Genomic DNA, 20,813 nt, shown 5'->3' with positions numbered 1-20,813 from the left:
ATAGTTGACTTGTAATTTTAGGTCCGTTGACTCGTACGTTGATACTCGGTTTATGTCTCGGTTCCGGATTTTCGGACGTTAATTCGTATGCTTTAATAACTTGCATTCTACGTTTCGTGACTCGTACCTTTGTCAATATATAGACTTACATTACCAATAACTATATTACCCGAAGTGTATCTTGTACGTTCGAGTGTTTTGGTCATTTGCGTGTATAAATTAACGTCTTAATATATAATAATATTATTTTAAATCAAAACGTTTTATATCTAAGTTAATATTATATTTTATAACATTTGTAAAATATACATACATTTTCATTTTGAAATAGTGTTTTACTGTAGCAAAATGATTTCTACTGTAGCAAATAGTGGTTTTTGAAAACACTGTAGCTTTTCGGGTACTGTTGCAATTCAAAAATACTGTAGCAAATTAGTGTTTTACTTGTTCATCTTAAACGTTTTAGTTAACTTATCTAAATACCAATCGAATCAATAAACGAATGTTACTATCGTTTACTAAAAAATATGTATATATCTTTATTTAATATACATAAATCAATTTTTAAATACACATTGCAAGTTATGTATAATTAATTTTAATAATTAATATTCCAACTTATTGTATATATATATAGATGTTCGTAAAAAGTCGGTCAATAGTCAAAGGTTAACTGAATATATAACAATAGTTCAAAAATTTTGAGAATCAATATTACAGACTTTGCTTATCTTGTCGAAATCATATAAAGATTAAGTTTTAAATTTGGTTGAAAATTTCCGGGTCGTCACATCCAGCCCATCTTGTTTATATCCATTATGGTGATGTGTATTTAGGCTGTGGCCAAGACTCATTATAGGGTAACACACACACACACGCGCGCCTACTTCATCTTATGCATCTCATATCTGCTAATCTTGGCCTATTGATTAGGGTTTATACCCATCATGTGTTATCTCTTTTATGCATACAAGTTTGGTGTTTTTTTGATCTATTATTCATACTCATCAGTTATGATTGAGTTATGGTTGTGTATCTCGTCGATTAAATTTTTAGGTGTAATAATTTTGGCACCTGCGTTGATCTTTGGCTACAATTCGTTATTGAAAGTATTTTGTTATTGAAACTCTGTTAAAAAGTCAAAATTACTTCACATGACCTGAATTAACAGAAAAATTGGACGGAATATAGGTGGAGGGACGACCGGAGTTACAAAGTACAAGTTCAGGGATGACGCCAGCAAAAAAAATAAAAAAAAATTAAGGATGACATGAGAAGGCTGGATACAAGGGACTGTTGGAGGTAATCTGTTTGTGTGCGCCCCATATCGGTAAATGAGTAAAACAAATGTATGTATATAAGTTTAGGGGAACCTCCCTTTATCAGAGTGCGGTGGCACAAGGTGTAATTATTGTGGCAACGGTGTTCAACCGAGATGACTATGGACGTGGCCGGTGAGATCAGGGGTTCGGGATGAGTCGAGATGGTGTTGAACGGGGTTCGGGGATAAAAGCCACGTTATATGATAAAAATGCATGAAAAACCGATTAAGTAGGTGATTGTTGGAGTTATTCGATTCCTGTGACTTCCACATTGATAAATGAAAACCTTCCTGTATCACCAATTAGTTTTAGAGTGACAGTTTCAAGTCTAACTTAATATATTTATATTGTTTAAAATTAAAACACATTAGACCAATCATAACTTAGCGCCATATCAGCTTTCTCTCTCCCTTCTTCCTCACCACTTCCTCCCATAAGACTGATCCTAACGCGTCGTCAATTTTTCTCCGTCATCCCACTTGGCAACATCTTTGACGCCCCTAACGCGGCGTCAAAATTTGACTCCCCGGGCGTCGGTCGAAAAGTTGACGGAAAGTAAAGTGGTGTCAAATATTTTTTCAGCCAATCAGATTTCTCCACGTATTTTTACATATTATTAATTAATAAATTTTATACCAAACTACCAATAATATTTTACTACATCACCCATTCACAAATTTAACCCTTAAATTTGACACTCCCCTTTATTTAACTTCATCTCTTGACCTTGCCACATCACCAAAAAGTACATAACTTGCCTTTGATGTCACTGCCACGGTTAGAAACAGTATAACGCTCTCATAACACACCATTGTCAACCAAGACATATTTCCTCCCTCTCACATACCTCAAAATATTAATTAAATAAATTATGGTTAAGTATATTAGCTATGAGTACTAATAAATAATGCAAGGAGAGAAACTTCGGTTCTCAAATATGCTTTGTGATGACATTAACATGGACGAATGATGTGAGGGCGCTTGAGGGCTAGTCGGGGGCAAGGGAATGCCAACGGCGCCTTCGGATGACATTTTTGATGACACACTGCATAATTTGTCATTGGAATTGGTTTTAGTAACTTTTTTTTTTTTTTTTTTTTTTTTGTAATAGTAATTTTAACTTCAGAGAAATACTAGTACGTAATAATGAGATACATTTTGTGATTTGACAACTTTGAAATTTGTCATTCCCAACAATATATGTCATGATGAACTGCAAAAGAAAAACATATCCCAATAACTCTTATGTTTTGAACTCCAAAAGATGGATGCAAAGCAACCGATGAACTTCTTATTTCTCTTCATCTGAATTATCTGTGTTACAAATTGTTTTATCTTCTTTAAGAACATAAAACAACCTATTTTGCAAATATGAAATCATCGATGAGTAGCAAACATAATTCAAAAAGGAAATATTATATTCCTGGTGCAATGTTTGGTCCATTTTCATTCATTAATGTTGTTTCTGGAAATGAAGTTTTAGATGATGAAGATGGCATGAAAAATATGGTTGAAGTTGCAGTTGTAACACAGATCGTGCAACTGCTTTATAAAGGTACCGAACTATCAAACCTTATTATCTACTTAAACTTTAGTTTTTTTTTTTTTTGCAAGTCAACAATTACTGATTTTGTCTCATCATGTTACAGAATGTGTATCATCAAAGCACAAAATTAGCATTGCAGTGTTATCTACATGTAATGCTCAAGTTAAATGTTTGCAACAAAAGCTTGAAAATCACTGCAACCAATTTAGTGATTTTTTCAAGGTAAAAGTAGGATCTGTACATGGTTATAAAGGTAATAAAGAAGTAGATGTTGTAATAATATCAACAGTGGGAGATAATGGAGATCAGGAGGAGGAGGTTAATAGAAGTTCAAACAATACTAATGTCTATTTCACATGGGCAAGGTTATATTATTATATTTACACTTTATTTTTTTATTTTTTATTATTTCAAAAATATTTTTTTGGATGACATATGAACTAATACTTGTCAAAAAATATTTTGGCAGACATTGTTTGTGGGTAATAGGAGATGAAAGAAAGCATTTAAAGAGAGTTTCTGTATGGGAAACATTGATTATTGAAGCCAAGGATTCAGGATGTTTTTTTCAGGCTAATGAGCAAAAAGAGTTGGTAAAGATTATAGTTGAAGTCAACAAAGATCTTCATCAGCTTGATGAGTTACTTGGTGGAGAGACTACACTCTTCAAAAATACCACATGGAAGGTTATTTATATTTTGAATTTTTCTTTATTAATGGCTTTATGTAACAAAGATTATAGAAGTTGTAAGGTTTTCGTGGTTGTTTCCAACCCTTCCCTGACCTTAAGATTCGAACCTGAGACTCCTTGAAAAGATGTCAGGCCCCAACCACTAGGCTACTATGGGATGGTTTTTAGCACAAAGATTATCTGCTAGTTAATTTTAATATAATGATTCAAAGATAATCTTTAGCAACAAAGATTATCTGCTAGTTATTTTTAATATTTTGATTCAAAGCCCTAACTAACTCTAGGGTGTGCTACAGTATAAGATCATAATGTGACATGGAGATAGGGATGACATCGGGTCGGGTTTAGGTAATTCCAGACTCAAACCTGATTAGAAAAACCCGGACCTGAACCCGGCGAGTCCCCATCTGGTTACTAATTAGCGAGTAAACGGGTTTTCTCACGGGTATTCGGGTCCCCATTTACTGACGAACTATTGGGTAAATGGGTTATCCCACGGGGGTTCAAGTCTTTTTCGGGTATACAGGCCGGGTAATCAGGTATACGGGCCGGGTATATGGACTCGAACCCGCGAAAAAATTAAAACTTTCCCCATACTCGACCCTAGACCCATTTACCCAGTCCGAACCCGGCCCAAAAATATCGAGTTTCGGGTTTCCCATCGGGGTGGGATGATCGTGATATGCCAACACATCGATGTTTTTCTTTTTTTGGAGGGGCGTAGTGGTTAAGATTGCGAGAGAGGTTTTTGTAGGAAAGTTTTGGTTGACGTGGTAAATAGTATAGTATTTAGTATTGGTAGTTTATTATACAAGTAATAAAATAAAATAAATTTATAAAAATGCAACACATCAGTTGAAGGTAATTAGGCCGGATGCAATGATCCGTTAGCCACCACCGCCACCGACCGCCACTCGTTAACAACCACCACCAGCAAACCGCCATATGGCTCGCTAGTGGACCCTGCAACGAGCCTAACGGCTGGATTAGTGGGCCCCATCCTTTTTTTTTTCAAACAGCTAGTTTGCTTTTTTTTTTCTTTTTCTTTTTTCCAACCCATTTCACATACATATATATATACACACACATATATATATACACACACACACACATATATATATATATATATACACACACACAAACACACACACACACCCCCCCCCATTACTTAACCAAAATCATACCATTTCACTCTCAAATTATCTCACACATACATTTTTCACTCTCAATTTTTACACAAAAATGGTTATCACAAACACGGTTACGTTCAAGGTTCACGGCGGCCGGTTATTTTCCGATGACATGGACCGATACGACGGTGAGAGGGTCGATACTTTAGATGTGGCGGTTACCGGCCCTTACGTTAGTGATTTATTCGATCATTTAAGGCGCACCGCTGATTGCGACGAGGTTTCGCATTTTGCATACTGGAATGACTAAAAGAAGGTCTTCGAGTGGCTCGAGGATAACGATAAATGGGCGTGGCTACTCGGAACTGCAATAATCAACTCGACAAATGCCGTGTTGTATACGAAACATATTTGGGACGATCTTCCTCACGTAATTGATCGTAGTGAAGATGGTTATTATACGGATTAATCGGTATTTAGTTTATTTACTCGTATTTTTTTTTATGTACTCGTTTTTTTTTATGTACTCGTAGTTTAATTTTAATTTTAATGTAAGCGTATTTTTATTAATTAATGTAATCGGCTTTTTTATTATTTTTTCTCTAATCCATATTTTCTTTAATTTTTTTTTTAGTTTATAAATGTTATTTATATTTTAAGTTTTAAATAATAATTAAAAATGGTTAAAGCGTGGTGGTGAAGTTTATGATTGTGAGGGTTTAGTGAAAGGAATGTTAAAGTGTTTGCGCTAATGTGGCGCTGATGTGGCAGGTAAAAGTAGTGTTAAAATGTTGCACCATTGTATGTGGCCTTAAGCAGCAACAACACTCACGTCTCCATCAGTTCAAAAACAAACCATACTCACAAAATTTCATCTCCAAAACGCACCATAGGGAATGTATTGGAGTAATAATGTATTACTTATGGACCAAGTTAAATGTATAGGTCAAGGTATGCTTAGGGAACAAGTTATGAGAAAATATTGTATAGATTTAGTTTTCATATATTGTATTCTAGCTTATTGTACAAGTCTTGTATGTATTATAAATATCAATAAAATCATCCTCACCAATGTGTGGAGAATTATTTTCTAATATGGTATCAGCCTAATCGATCCTAAACATCAAATCATCTTCTTCCGTTGCTTATTCTTCTTTTCTATATTTCTTATCGATGACCAGCGGTGGTGTTTGCAATTTTGCATTATCTTTGCATGTTAAATATTGTTGCACTTTAAAGTCTACATATTGTTATCAACAATCACCAATATAACCACCGATTTCGTTTCTTTTTCTTTTCCTCGTACGAGTCTAGCAAGAATTATTAATTAATCCATTATTTCATAATTGTTATTATACAATTCTCCACCCGATCATTGAGCAATTATAGCCATGATCGTACACTTATTCTTTTTTGTCGAGTGAATTTTTTTTTTTTTTCCAGAGATCGAGTCAGGCCCCTATGTGTGTGCCGCCATCTCTACAGCGAGTTCGAGTCAGGCCCCCATGTGGGTGCCGCCGTTGCTACATCGAGACCGAGTCAGGCTATCTCTCTGCCGCCGTCTCATTACACCGCTGACACATCTAACTTCTTTTTCTCTCTTCTTCTTTTTCTTGAATCTCAACTTTCTTCAATTTCTTTTCTAAAAAAAATATATAATTAAAAAAAAATTCTTCTCTATTCTACTTTTTACATGCTCAGTATGTCCACCACCAGTGTCGTTAGGATTACCTTGGAAGAAGCACCATCTGACGTGCTCGGTTTACACACCACTTGTGAAGTTTGGACAGCCTTTGAAGAAGCATTATTAAGAGCCCGAATTGTTCATTGTTCAAGTCTTTCTACACCAAGCTCTGAGTTGATTTCACACCTCTTCGCTTGAGGGGGGTATTGGAGTAATAATGTATTACTTATGGACCAAGTTAAATGTATAGGTCAAGGTATGCTTAGGGAACAAGTTATGAGAAAATATTGTATAGATTTAGTTTCCATATATTGTATTCTAGCTTATTGTACAAGTCTTGTATGTATTATAAATATCAATGAAATCATCCTCACAATGTGTGGAGAATTATTTTCTAATAGAATGGTCTAATGGGTCAAATAGTAGGTTGTAACATGCCAAAAATGGTACAGTAATTGTTAAGGATTTGGATTTCTTATTCATAGTTGGGAAATATACAATTAATATTTGTCATTTTTTAAACAATTTTGCATTCAGAGGTGTCCACAGAAAGTGACTTCTGATTCATAGTTATTCATATGCAAACTGTGTAAGGATTAAGGAAGTTGAACGATTCATTTTTCAACTCCAGAACCCTTCATTTGGACAAGAACCATCTTATTTTCTTAACATTTTTTGCAAAATAGCCATATTCTGCTTAAATTTTTGTAGTCAAGTGAAGAAAAATATTGTACAAGTAAATGAATATATGGCTTTTAGATACCTTGTTCTGTTTCTACATGTATTTCATCCTGCATTCAACTTCCATGTTCCAGGTTTTATTTAGCAGCATGTTTAGGACATCATTTTCAAAAATCGAATCGTTGGAGACTAAGAAGCTTGTACTGCTAATGCTGTTAAAACTTTCTACCGGTTGGCGGCCAAAACGGAGCTCTACCGCAGCTTCAGTTAGTAAAAGCCCGTATTATGAATTTATCAAGGAATTCAAAGTTAAAGCACTTCACATCATATGTACAATAGATTTAGTAAAGGAAACAGAGCATATTCAAGTTTTGAAGATTTGGGATATACTTCCTTTTCATGACATTGCAAATTTAGTGACTCGGTTAGATGGAATTATTGGGACATATACCCGAGATTACATAAATTGTTGCAAGAGAAGATGTATTCAAAGGTATGCTAAATATTGCAATTGATTAATGACATTTATCTCCTGTGAATTTCCTAATTTTTTTTTTTTTTTATTAATTTCCAGTGGTTCCGAGTTTCCCATGAAATGGCCTGCGACAACCGAAATTATTCAATGTAAAAAAGGAAAATGCGATGACAAAATGTTTATGGGTGGTGAAAAAGAAAAGAACTATGTTGAAACTGTGACAGTGCGTGAGAGCTTGTTGCTGATGAAATTTTACCCTTTATCAACCGGGGCAGTAACTAATATGATATCTGGATGTGACGGTGGGGATCTAGGGCTTGAATTTGAGCTAACCGAACAAGAAAAGGCTGTTGTTTCTTTTGGCAAAAGTAGTTTTATTTTGGGGAGATCCGGGACTGGAAAAACTACGGTGTTAACAATGAAATTGTTCCAAAATGAACAGCTTCATCATTTAGCATGCGAAGGACTTCACGAGGTAACGGAGAGAAACGAGGAGGCTAACGAGGATGTTTTGCGTCAAATTTTTGTTACTTTCAGTCCAAAACTTTGTTATGCAGTGAAGCAACATTACGGTGAATGGAAAAGGTCGGTTAATGGAAAGTGTACCATTTTTTTGGACATCAGTTTGGGATCACCCAGGAGGGCTTAACCACCCACGCCTTCATCTCCCGTAGTTGCATAACCCGCCTCCAACTACCGCACTGGAGGAAACCTGGACCAATCTGAGGGCATGGCCGATAAAACCCCCCCTCCCCGCTGCCCCACCCCCACCCCACACACACACACACACACTAAGCGAAAGGCGATCTGGGTGGATATTTCAGGTCAGAGATAACATTGAGTGCAATGTTGCAGCCCAGCAGAGTCGAACTTCTGACCTCTCTCTTAGATAGACAGACCACTAACAGCTGAGCTACAACTCAATGTTGTGTATAATTAACCATTAACAAAACAATATGTTGTGTATAATGTTTTCTTATGTATGGTTGTAAACGGCGGCCGTCTTGGTGGACTAGTCGGCCCATCTCGTTTCGCTTAAAAACGCATATTAGTCGGTCAATACTAAAATGTCGGTCAAAGTCTGTTTGAGTCTGTCCGAGTCGATTCTGATCAGTCAAAGTCAAGGTAAGTCAAAGTTAGATCAAAATTTTAATATTATTTACACTTAGATTTTGTGCCCTATACACATACATATTTTTGAAATAATTACGTTAAAATACTTCTGTTTCTCTGTTTGATATATTTATATGTAATATATATGTAAAAAATATATATGTATATATTACTAAAAGTCAATGTGAGTGAATGTCCGACTAGTGCCCGACTCGACCGACTAGTCGTTTCAAAGTCTCTACCGACTCGTCTCCGCTTATGCATGTTTCAATTTTTTATTACTCCGTATTTATGTATGTACAACAAACTCTTTCCCACTTAATCATGAAAAGTATTTCAATATGTTTCTGATTATTCTTTGCTAAAACATCCAGGTTGACATGTGGTGAGAGTTCATCTTCGAAGCACAACACAGAGTGGATCGGTGATATCGATAAAATGATGTTGTCTGAAGATATACCAGATCATTTTCTACGTCTTCCACACAATTCGTATCCACTTATCATAACGTTCCACAGGTTTTTGCTGATGCTCGATGGAACGGTGGGTCCCTCATACTTTCATAAATTTCCTTGTGTTAGGAAGCTTATAAATGGCTGTCAAAGCAGTAAATCAAGACTCGATGTATTGGAACAATTTATGAAGTTCAAGGATGTTACGTACAAGAGATTTTGTTCAAATTATTGGCCTCACTTGAACAATAAGCTGACTAAAAACCTCGATCCTTCTTCAGTTTTTACTGAAATTATGTCGGTTATAAAAGGTCAATTAACATCAATTAAGGCCCCTAATGGGATACTTTCAAGAGATGATTATATTTCACTTTCTGACGGTCGAGTTTCGATATATCCTGCGGATAAGAGAGAAATCATATATGACATCTTTTGTCAATATGAGAAGTATAAGGTGGAAAATGGAAATTTTGATTTGGCCGATTTAGTAAATGATCTTCATCAAAGGCTTGAATTCGAAGGGTACAAGGGAGATATGATGGATTATGTTTATATTGATGAGGTTCAAGATCTTACGATGAGGCAGATAATGCTTTTTAAACATGTGTGTAAAAATGTTCACGAGGGGTTCGCGTTTTCCGGAGATACTGCACAAGCTATCGCAAAGGGCGTCGGGTTCAGATTTGAAGATATACGGTGTTTGTTCTTTAGCAAGTTTCTTATGAGTTCTGAAAAGGGGAAACTGTCCAAGATGTTTCACTTAAGCGAGAATTTTCGCACGCACGCTGGGGTTTTGAACTTGGCACAGAGTGTTATTGACCTTTTATGCCACTTTTTCCCTCTTTTTGTTGACGCTTTGGGCCCCGAGACGAGTCAAGTTGGTGGCGATCGGCCTGTTTTGATTGAAACCGATACAAATTACAGCGCTATAAAAACCATATTCGGAATAGATGGAGTTTGTTTCCCGAACGTCACTGGATTCGGTGCTGAGCAAGTTGTTTTAGTTCGTGACGAATATCTTAAAGAGAAGGTTGTAAACATCATTGGGAAAAATGCCCTTGTTCTAACTATTATGGAGTCTAAAGGTTTAGAATTTCAGGTAAAAATCCCTAAATGAAATTTATTTGTTTATAATTAATAGGTTTTGAGTCTTTAAATATAGGATTTTTCCAACAACAGCCCTAAGCCCTTTGAGCTGTCGTAAGATGCATAAAACCCTTGTACATAGCGGTTTGATTTTAAAGTGACGTACATGTCTTTCGTGCATGTTAATGACAACCCTTGTTAGAAAAATCAAAAAATATAGTGCATGTTTTGCAGGATGTACTGTTATATGACTTTTTTACCACATCTTCTTTCTCAAATGAATGGAGAATCGTCTATGAATATATGAACGAAAAGGAGCTGCTTAAATCGCCATCTAATGAGATGCGTTCAAGTTTCGCTATGGAAAAGCATGCTGTTTTATGCAGTGAATTGAAGCTGTTGTATGTGGCAATTACTCGAACTAGGCAGAGGCTATGGGTTTGCGAAAGTAGCGGTTTTTCTCAACCGATTTACGATTACTGGAAGATGCTAAGCCTTGTTGAAGTTAAGCCTCTGAGTGATCTGTTGGCTGATAAAATGCATATTCCTAGCAGTAAAGACGATTGGAAATCACGTGGTATAAAGGTTTGTTCCATTCCAATTTCTCGGTATCGAATTGTTGACATATTTATGCATGTAATAGTTTATACTGTAGAAGATTAACACACTATATTTTTTTATGGTTAACTGATCAATTAATATAACGGAATACTAACAGAATAGTACTATTTAATGTAATTGCAGTTATTTCATGAGCATAACTATAGTATGGCACATATGTGCTTCTTGAAGGCTGAGGACCAACAGTCTGAAATTTTGGCTAGGGCCTATGAGCTTCGTGAAATTGCCAACCGTACCCGCGATTCACACCATAAAAAGAAGCTTTTTGAGGATGCGGTCGAGTTATTTAGCTCTATTGATAAGGAAGAGTTGGCTGCCGAGTGCTTCTATGAGATGGAAGATTATAAAACAGCCGGTAATATTCTAATCTCACTTATGGTGCGTTTGTTTACCCCCTAACTGAATGGTTCACCATTCAGCATTCAACGCGTTTGTTTCTGACCTCTGAATGTTTGAATGACATATGATGCTGAAATGTTGAACTATTCAGAGTTGAAACACTCTCTTAACCATTAAACACATAAATTTTATGTAATATTCTCCTAAAATCATATTCAAAACACTTAACAAACAAGTGTATTGAATTTTTTATTCGTCTAACACGTTAATAAGGTAATTTTACCCATTTCATATCCTTCATTCAAAATAATTATCAAAGACAACTTATTTTCATTCAGAACCAAGTTTGTTCACAGATTCAGAATCATTTGGATTATGAATCATTCGGCGTTAAATCATTCAGTTTTATCAAATGCACCCTTAACTTTTTCCATTGTAAAATTCATTTACTTTTGGATGCTACAAGTACCTAAAGCATATATGGTTATTTTTGCAATGCACAGGAGATATGTACCTGAGATTATCTAAGTTGGAGAAAGCAGGAAACTGTTTTTATCTTGCAAAATGTTATAAGCAAGCAGTAGATATATATGAAGAGGCTGGAGCTTATTCCAAGTGTCTTTCCGCTTGCGCAGACGGAAAATTATTTGAAATTGGTTTTGAAATACTGGCCCGTACGGGTGGAAATGCTGACATGGCGCAAGAGTTTTTGCAGAAAGGTGCTCTTTACTACTTACCTGTCAAGGATTCGAAAAGTATGATGAAATTTGTTCGTTGCTTTCGGTCTAGGGAGGATATGAGATTTTTCTTACGTAACAGAAATTGCTATTATGAGTTTATTTTGTTTGAAAAAGAGTGGGGAAATTATGAAGAAGCTGCAGAATTGGCACACAAAGGTGCATCTTATTATTTCAAAGTTAATAATTCCAATGAAATGATGAAATGTGTTCGTTTGTTTCGTTCCAAGGGTGAAATGCGGAATTTCTTAAGTAATAAAGAGTGCTTTGATGAACTTATAGTCCTTGAAAAAGAATGGGGCAACTTTGAAGAAGCTGCAAATGTTGCAAGGCGCAAACATGATCCCGTGCTCGAAGCTGACCTTCTTTGCCTTGCTGAACGTTACAGAGAATCATCATCGATAATCTTGTGGCATGTTTTTTCGAATTCCCCAATTTTCCGAGTCGGAGAGGGTTTGTTCACACAAAAAGATAAGGATAAATTGCTTAAGAAGGCTGTTTCAATTGCAAAACGGGATTCTGATGTCTTTCATCGTTTTGTCTGCAAAGCGGAAAAAATTCTGTCGGAGGGGTTAACTAAAGAAGAATTACTGAAAAAGGGCCTCGAGTTCATATATAACTTCAAAGAGAGTCCGTTGGTTGCGAATCTGCCAAAGGTGAAAAAGATTCACGAGATAGAGAAAATTGAAGATGATGTCATTGAAAAGGTGTACTCCATTTTGAAGCCTGAAAACCGTCTCGGTGAGCTTCTGTTATTGCAAGAATCACATTGGAAGTTTGTAGAGGCAGCTAAGATTTGTGACGAAAATGATCGTCCAATAGATTCTGCATTACGCAGACTTTGGTACGTCTTTTTTGGATCTCTTTGGGCTCATGGAACAAGTGCATGGCCATTGAAGAACTTTAAACAGAAAAACAAGCTTTTGTGTGATGCAAACTCATATGTTGAGTATCATTTGTATTCACAAGAATATGCAATGGTGCGCGCCGAGATAAATGTTTTGTCGAACGTGGAAATCGATTTATCCCAAATGTGGAGGTATTTGATGGATGTTCATAGAGAAAGAAGTTTCAGACTACATTTTTTGGTTTCTAGAAGAATTCTTGATGTTCATCTTGATTCATGTGACGAAGACTATGCTTATATCGAAACATGTGTTGAAAATGGGACAATCGAGCGTATAGAATATTTGTTATCGAACGAAATTGTTTCCGTTGAGGGTTTGGTTTATTTCTGGAAATATTGGAAGGGACTGATATGTGAATTACTCAACTGGAACGTTACGCAGAATTTAGATGGTAATAAAGTGTACAACGATTTCGTTTTCAATTATTTTGGTTTGAGGAAGTTCAACGTTGACAGCTACGTTGTGCTGAATTCTAAATCCGAGTGGGTAAAACGGCTTAAACCTTGTATGATTAAAAAGGAATACTTGTATATAATTCGTGCTCCTGAATTGTCATATGTTGTTTCGCAATATTGGTGTTCAGAGTTACTTTCGGTTGCTGTTGAAGTGTTACAAAAGCTAAAAGCTTTACATTCGTACTCGACTGAAAAAGATTTCTCCATTCATCAACAGACAAATATTCTTACTAGTTTGTTCGAGGTTACAAAATCAATACATAATTGCAAGTTTCCTAATGTCAGTTCGGTTGTGAATCGATTTTACCAACCGTGTGTGGACCTGTTTCTGGGTAATGTCTTTCATATTGACTGGAAATACGCACAGTCGAAGGAAATGATACATCTGAGGGGAAACGACGCGTTTCGGAACATTTTTAGTGAAGCTATCAATGTAAACAGCAAGTTGCAGAAAGGTATAACGTGCGGGCACCTTGCGAGAATGGCGATGATCTTTTTAGGATCCAATGTGATTGGCTTTAATGATGATACCGAGAAAAAACTTACGGATGTTTCTTCCATTTACTGGAGAGATTTACTGAGTAAGCTTAACGGTGGTAAATCGAGTTTAAAAAGTGGTGATCTTGCGATAATGTTACATAACGCACTGAAAGAGACGTTTACTACAGGATGGAGAGTGATGTCACCCGCGTGTTTGTTATATCTTATGGAACGGCTTTTGATTTTGTCTTTTTGTGTTAACGGTAATGTTTTTACAACCAGGTCTTCTTGTGTGGAGTGGCTTAATTATGAGGAATCGGGTTTAAATATAGTTTCTGCTACGTTCTTGGACACTATGAAGACCATCCATCATTCTTTAGCTTCAATGGTTGGGGAAATGTTGAATTCTCGTGATGTTTTAATGCGTTGGGTGACAAGATCAGAGGAGTCTTCATGCACGATTGTGGTATTAAGATTAGTTGTTCTTCTCTCGTTGATATGTTTAAACTCAGGACGATACTATTATCAGCTGCTTGATTTATTGAGACGCGGTGATATTGTTTCGTTCCTGCCACCTGTATTTTGTGAGACGCTGATTAAGGGTATTAAAGAAGAACGTTTAGTGGATGCTGTTGCAGTTGCTTGTAAACAGATCGAGAATCCTCTTGTTGTTGTGATGTTCAACGAAGATTTCCCAAAGGAACAATGTCAAAATGCGATATATCTGAATATGAAAAAAGTGGATTTTGGACGGGAGACGCTGTTAGAAATGCTGTATAGCGAGAAACGAGAGGCTGATTCTACGTCTTGCAATTAACCTGAAAATCAAGAGTCTGAGTTTCCAGTTTTTGGTAACTGAATATCAGACAAAAAGACAGCTATATTTTTGTGTACTTGATAGTAGGACTAGTTTGCAAGTAACTAAAGCTTTTGGTGTTAATTAAGAGTCCATGTTAGTCTTATTTTGGTATGATTCAATCAGTGTTTTTGATTAATTTGGACAGCAGCTTCTATGACTACCTTATCTTGTTGAGTAACATGCTAATTGTTAAGTAATACTGTGTCAATTTACTCTCTCTTTCACTTGCATCTTAACAATATGCTTCATACTTTTATATGATACTAACCGAGTGATTTAGACCTAAATCCCAAATGACCAATAAGCAATGACCCGAAGTTCTATATGAAGTTATGCGAGCGTTCCATATGTGAGTTTTTTTTTTTTTTTTTTTCCTGTTCACTTGTTTCTTCATTCTTTCTTCTTTGATTTTCCTTCTCTTATTCTTCACTTTGGTTACAGTTGAAGGTTTTTTTTGGTAGAAAATGAATTATGGATGGAGCTATAAGTTTAAAAAAGAAAAGAATCGGGCATTCGGGCTTTTACGTGGGCTTATTTTTAATTTACGATTGTGCGCATACAAAATTACAAACTAGAAAAAGGTTTTGTGGGCTGACATTTAATAAAGAAAAATATTTTTAACTTAGATTAGATGGTTTTTTAGTTAGTTTTCTATTAACAAATTTTTTTTTTTATACTTTTTTTGTATTATTATTCATTTTATGAGTAAATAGTTTTCTTCAAAACTTGCCCTTTCAAACCAACGAGCCCGAAAAATATGTCCAGAGTGTCATTTTTGACATTTTTATCAAAATATCATAATATTTCGTTAACGACTCGAATCCTAAAATATATTTACTGGCCGATGTGAAATCCAGCCACATGTCAAAAATTGTATTTGGAACGTGTTGGTTTCAGCTTCCACAAATTTGCAAATCGGTCAAAATAGACTCTTATGATTCAAATAGGCACTTTAATTAAAATATGTTCAAAACTCATTTTCAAAACACAAAAAACTTGCAAATTTATTCAAGTTGACATATGAGACGTGTCCATATTGTCTGGTACCCAAATTGACACCAAATGCCCAAACATGTCAAGTGTCCAAATGTTCAACATGACTTTTCATCATTTTGTCCCTCAATTCGCTATCATTTCAATTTTGTAACACACAAATCAACTAATCATTCGTACACATGAAAATAGGTGTTCATTGATTCGATTTTCAATTTATTCGGTTCGTTGTATTTGGTTTGAAAATTTTTAGACCAAAATTTACTTGCTTACCTTTAATTTTTAATGATCACTTTGTACCAAGGTTGTAAAAGTCGCGAGTCGGGGACGCATCAGTCGAGGCCTAAAAAGGACGCGTCGGCCGAGTCGGGGGACGCGTCGAGGACGCATCGGTCGTTGACCAACGTTGACTTTATTAATAATTTCTTAAATATATATTTATATATATGTAAAATAGTTGATTATCTACCATAAATTTCTTAAATAAGAACTTGAATTTAAAAACAATCAAACTTCAAACTCAATTAATGTTACCGATTACATAATCAGTAAGGAAACAGAGAAAAGAGCGGTCCAAAATATGAAAACAAACCCTAGTTTTAAAATACATCAGATCTTGACGAAAATTTGACTGAATTTGACCGTTTTGAATGTCTTTGACAGACTTTAACCGAACTTTTAGCTATGACCGTCTTTTGAGTCGTTTTTTGAAAAAACGGGACGGAGAACCCAAAAAAACGACGCATCGGCCGACGCGTCGGTCAAGTCGGACGACTTTTACAACAGTGCTTTGTACAGATCTCTTTATTACTTTTGGAGGGTATTTCTAAAACATTACACATAATTGCCGATATATTATTACCTTCGTTTTTAAAAAAAAACTCCTATCCTGACTGAGTATTCGTAGACCGTGAAGGGTGAAGAAATAACGAGAAACAACCAGAGATGGCGAACGCGGCGCAAATTCCGACGAGTTTCGGCCACGAACTTCGAGCATGTCTTCGTTGCCGTCTCGTTAAAACCTACGATCAGGTTTACATACTTTTCTCTTCACCCTAATTATTATTCATTTATAATTCGACCTAGGGTTTTGCTGTACCTTTTTTAACCTAATTTCTATTTATGCAGTTCAGAGAATCAGGATGTGAGAACTGCCCTTTCTTTAAGATGGAGGAAGATTCTGAACGTGCTGTTGATTGCACCACCCCTAATTTCACTGGGTAATCTACTCCTTTTCTACTAATACTTTTCAATAATTCACATATTGAAGTTAGGTATTTCAGTTTAATTCGATTTAAAGCAAGTTCAACAAATGCTAATTAGGTTTTTAACTAATCATGGCTACATTGGCAAATGACATATTACCCCGACTTCCAGACATAGGCAAGATATGCAAGATAGGTAACCGCCTAGGGTCCAAAAATTGAGAAGGGCCAAAATTTTGAATATGTAAATATTTTTCTTAATATACTTAATTAAATCAAATAAAAAATTGTCAATTAAAGTTAAAAATATTGTTTTTAATACTTAAATACAATTTAAGTAAATAAATAGATAAACTGGAGTATTAATTTTTATGCATACTAAAAAAATTTAAGGTATATGTGGGCCCATTTTTATTTTCGTCTAGGACCTTTAAATTGTTGAGACGACCCTGCCGATTTAGCTTTATAGATGCAATTTTGTTTCCAGCTGCATTGAAAACCTTAGGCCCCGTTTTGTTCGTGGAATCCCAAAGGAATTTGATGGAATTGGAATTGAATTCCTTAGACTGTCCCGTTTGACTCACATATTTTCGAAGGAATTAAATTCCTTGGAATCTTTTGATTCCTTCATCTATGGAATGTTCATTCATTCGAGATGTCGATGGAATTGAATTCCTTCCAACATTTAATCTATGAAAAAATAAAAAATCCTCGAATATTTACGTTTAAATTTTAAGTACATTTCAACTCGTGTTTCGCAGCGCGTTTTTGCAGGGCTCCGGAAGCAGGCTTTTTTCGCAGAGATCCGGATACGCGCGTTTTCGCAGGGCGCCCGGAAACGCGCGTTTTCGCAGGGTGCCCGGAAACCCGCGTTTTCGCGGGCGCCCGGAAACGCGCGTTTTCGCGGGCGCCCGGAAACGCGCGTTTTCGCGGGCGTCCGGAAACGCGCGTTCCCTCACCGCGACCGGAAACGCGTGTTTTCGCCAGGAAATGCGCGTTTTCGCAGGGCATCCGGAGACGCGGATTTCCGGATCCCCTGCAAAAACGCGCGTTTTCGCAGCGCATACGAAACACGCGATCTCGCAGCGCGTCCGAAAACGCGCGATCTTGCAACACGCCGGAAAACGCTCTTTTTTACAGCGCGTCGGAAAACACGCTTTTTCGGATCGCGTTTTTGCAGCCTATCAGAAAACGCGCGTTTTCGACTGCGTTCTCAAATCGCGAATTTAATTTTTTTTTTTTTTTTTTAAGTGAGTCTGAAAATGAACACAAAATTTAGAAACGTAATTCTTTTTATAACTTTTTAATTATTTTATAAAATGAAATTCAATTCCATTCCATGTCAAATAGAACACATTTTTTCACATTACATGGAATATTGGAATTTATCAATTTCAATTCCTTCAGATTCCAATTCCTTTGACACATTCCATTCCATCCAAAAAAATTCCACGAGCCAAACGGGGCCTTAGTTTTTATTTATATGCTTTTGTTTACTGTAGAAAAACGTAATTCTTTTTATAACTTTTTAATTATTTTATAAAATGAAATTCAATTCCATTCCATGTCAAATAGAACACATTTTTTTCACATTACATGGAATATTGGAATTTATCAATTTCAATTCCTTCAGATTCCAATTCCTTTGACACATTCCATTCCATCCAAAAAAATTCCACGAGCCAAACGGGGCCTTAGTTTTTATTTATATGCTTTTGTTTATTGTAGAATCATATCTGTAATGGATCCTGCAAGAAGTTGGGCTGCTAGATGGCTTCGAATTGGTATGCCTCAATCTTGTTCCCATTTATTTATACTCTGTTTTGTGTTATACACATAGATAAAGTTTCTTTAATATCTGGTAGAGGATCGTATTAAAAGTTGAGCTGCTATAGTTTCTTACATTACGGTTCATTGGAGATAATTTTGTAGGTATCGAGTTCTTGGTATGTTGTTGATATCTATCTATGTATGTTTCTTACAGTCTCATTCTGAGAACTGTTTTTGGAATTCATTGTATGCTTCTTTTCGATGTGGTTATGGTTTGAATTTGTAGGCTTGAACTGCCTTTGTGATTGTGAATAGAAGCCAACTTTGATCGAATAATCCCGACTTTGAACTGTTTGCCAATGTCGACCGACTTTCAAGTTGGTTTAAGATAGTCAGAGTAGCCCGAAATCTAGATAACACCGGGGATTAATCCAGACTTTGCAACCATGTTTGCGTGCACTTTTTTGTTATAGACTCTAGTATTTTAATAGTTTAAAATGAAGAGTTGTGGACCTTCGACAAAAACTAATTGATGAAGATGAAAACTAAAATGAGAAACACAAAACACAAAGGTATAAAATTGCAACATCCTGTGTGGTTCTTTTTCCTGTACGGTCTATCAACTAGTGACAGCTGGTTGAAAGCTTTTTGCACCGGTTGAGTTTAATCTGGTTTATATTTACCTACACTATATAAGAACCGGATTTGAATCCTTTCAAGTTATAGTTTTACATGATAGATCAAGTTATGTCTTTGATTTATATTCTAACTGATTCAAGTAGTGACGTCACTCAAATTCTTGGTTTATGCTTTACTCCCACATGATTGCCACCATACACTTTATTTTCATATACTTATGAAATTATGAATTTACTTCATTGGCATGTGATATCCGGTCTTGGAATTGTTTGTAGGCAAGTTTGTTCCGGGTTGCTACACACTTGCAGTCTCAGAAGCATTACCAGAGGATATGCAGGTTTTGTGAACTGTCTGAATCGTCTACTGCTTTCACCAAATTCATATGTATATAATTGTTTGCCTTCTTTCAGGGTATTTGTGAGGAAGTGCGGGCGCCATATAATCCACCAAAACGTGTATGAGTGGATGGCTATAACATCTTGATGCCAGTACTACATGTATATGCAGAGCAGATTTGATAGTTGTCACCTCGTATCAAAACTTGACACTTGGTGCAACACTTGCTTTAGGTGACGGTACTTTCTGGAGCTTTAACCTTAATTATGTAGGAATATATTTATGTTATTATCTATGCGTACAACCGATCTTTTCCTTTTGTTCGTTAGTTCCGAGGTTGTGGATTTGTTAATTGTTACTTTTCTTATTCCTGTACTGCCCTGTTCATTTTGTGGTTATGTTTTTAGTTTCTTGATATGGGTGGCTTTTGCAGAAAGTGATATAACAGAAAGGAAAATTGTAAGATGCATGTACGTATGAGAAAAAGTAAAAGCGAAAATACAATCAAACACACAGGTCGGTACCGGTTCTCACCTAGATAGCAAAACAAATAAGCCTAACACTAACACGACAAACGAAGGCAATCAAGGAGTGAGTTGTCACACGAAGGGGTCAGACAACAACCAAAAAACGATTACAAAAATAAGCAAAATAAACACAACCAAGACCAAAAGCTATAACATAACAAAAATTAATAATGCCGAGACCCCAATTAAACGACGGTGTCGTCTGCTGCTTTCAACTTCTTTCCACATTTATCCGGTCTGAAAATTTTTCCTGCAACATGTGCATACGAAACCGTTTTACCCCTTCTCGAATCGTAGTCGCAAGACAATTGTGTAGAATCAAGACTTTGGAAGAGCCCGAGACAATATCAACACAAGGATCCTGGGCCGTAATAGAACCTTCTCGACCAACATCAGCAACCACATCCTTGTTCAAAGATCCGAAAACAATATCACTGCCCTCGTCGCAAAGAAAAAGCCAAACCATCACGCACACCCTCCTTTTTCGATTGATGACACTTTATTTTGTGGCACCAACACATTCAAAAGAGACATGTCCTCTCACATTTTTGTCAGTAACAAGGACACGTCAACGACCCATCTTCGAGTATCTTCGAATGTCTGATCCACAACAGTTGGGAGTCACAGAGACTTCGGGCACCAAATGAACTCCGACATCTTTTACACCTTGATCTGAGTCATACGACACATTCACCTCTTCATCCGCAGCAACAAGTTCAACTCCCGAACCAGATTCAGCTGCCAAAACATAACACGGCGTGCCC

At 36.2% G+C, this 20,813-nt stretch overlaps 2 protein-coding genes across 2 annotated transcripts; both read left to right on the top strand.

Annotated features, from left to right (window-relative positions):
* The first annotated feature begins 4,801 nt into the window (after positions 1 to 4,801).
* On the top strand, positions 4,802 to 14,537 carry LOC139849757 (uncharacterized). Its single transcript, XM_071839383.1, has 9 exons — positions 4,802 to 4,921; positions 5,006 to 5,141; positions 6,133 to 6,227; positions 7,189 to 7,547; positions 7,629 to 8,114; positions 9,017 to 10,193; positions 10,415 to 10,765; positions 10,925 to 11,156; positions 11,644 to 14,537. The coding sequence occupies exons 1-9, from the start codon at positions 4,802 to 4,804 to the stop codon at positions 14,535 to 14,537; spliced, it is 5,850 nt and encodes a 1,949-aa protein (XP_071695484.1).
* Positions 14,538 to 16,439: 1,902 nt separating this feature from the next.
* LOC139847887 (transcription elongation factor SPT4 homolog 1-like) lies at positions 16,440 to 19,947 on the top strand. Its single transcript, XM_071837620.1, has 5 exons — positions 16,440 to 16,604; positions 16,701 to 16,792; positions 18,506 to 18,561; positions 19,462 to 19,523; positions 19,597 to 19,947. The coding sequence occupies exons 1-5, from the start codon at positions 16,518 to 16,520 to the stop codon at positions 19,645 to 19,647; spliced, it is 348 nt and encodes a 115-aa protein (XP_071693721.1). The 5' UTR covers positions 16,440 to 16,517; the 3' UTR covers positions 19,648 to 19,947.
* Positions 19,948 to 20,813: the final 866 nt, after the last annotated feature.

This window comes from Rutidosis leptorrhynchoides, chromosome 5 (assembly GCF_046630445.1).
Source record: "Rutidosis leptorrhynchoides isolate AG116_Rl617_1_P2 chromosome 5, CSIRO_AGI_Rlap_v1, whole genome shotgun sequence".
Classification (NCBI taxonomy): domain Eukaryota; kingdom Viridiplantae; phylum Streptophyta; class Magnoliopsida; order Asterales; family Asteraceae; genus Rutidosis; species Rutidosis leptorrhynchoides.
The sequence above is the reverse complement of the archived record's forward strand: the minus strand, read 5'-3'. Positions and strand labels throughout refer to the sequence as shown.

Bases quoted from the DNA above. Each gene is read 5' to 3' on its own strand.
- LOC139849757 (XM_071839383.1), top strand. From the start codon at position 4,802: ATGGTTATCACAAACACGGTTACGTTCAAGGTTCACGGCGGCCGGTTA. The intron at 5,142-6,132 runs GTTATTATACGG...TTTTTTTTCCAG, and splicing joins AATTGATCGTAGTGAAGATG to AGATCGAGTCAGGCCCCTAT. The intron at 7,548-7,628 runs GTATGCTAAATA...ATTAATTTCCAG, and splicing joins AAGAGAAGATGTATTCAAAG to TGGTTCCGAGTTTCCCATGA.
- LOC139847887 (XM_071837620.1), top strand. From the start codon at position 16,518: ATGGCGAACGCGGCGCAAATTCCGACGAGTTTCGGCCACGAACTTCGA. The intron at 16,605-16,700 runs GTTTACATACTT...CTATTTATGCAG, and splicing joins TCGTTAAAACCTACGATCAG to TTCAGAGAATCAGGATGTGA. The intron at 19,524-19,596 runs GTTTTGTGAACT...GCCTTCTTTCAG, and splicing joins CATTACCAGAGGATATGCAG to GGTATTTGTGAGGAAGTGCG.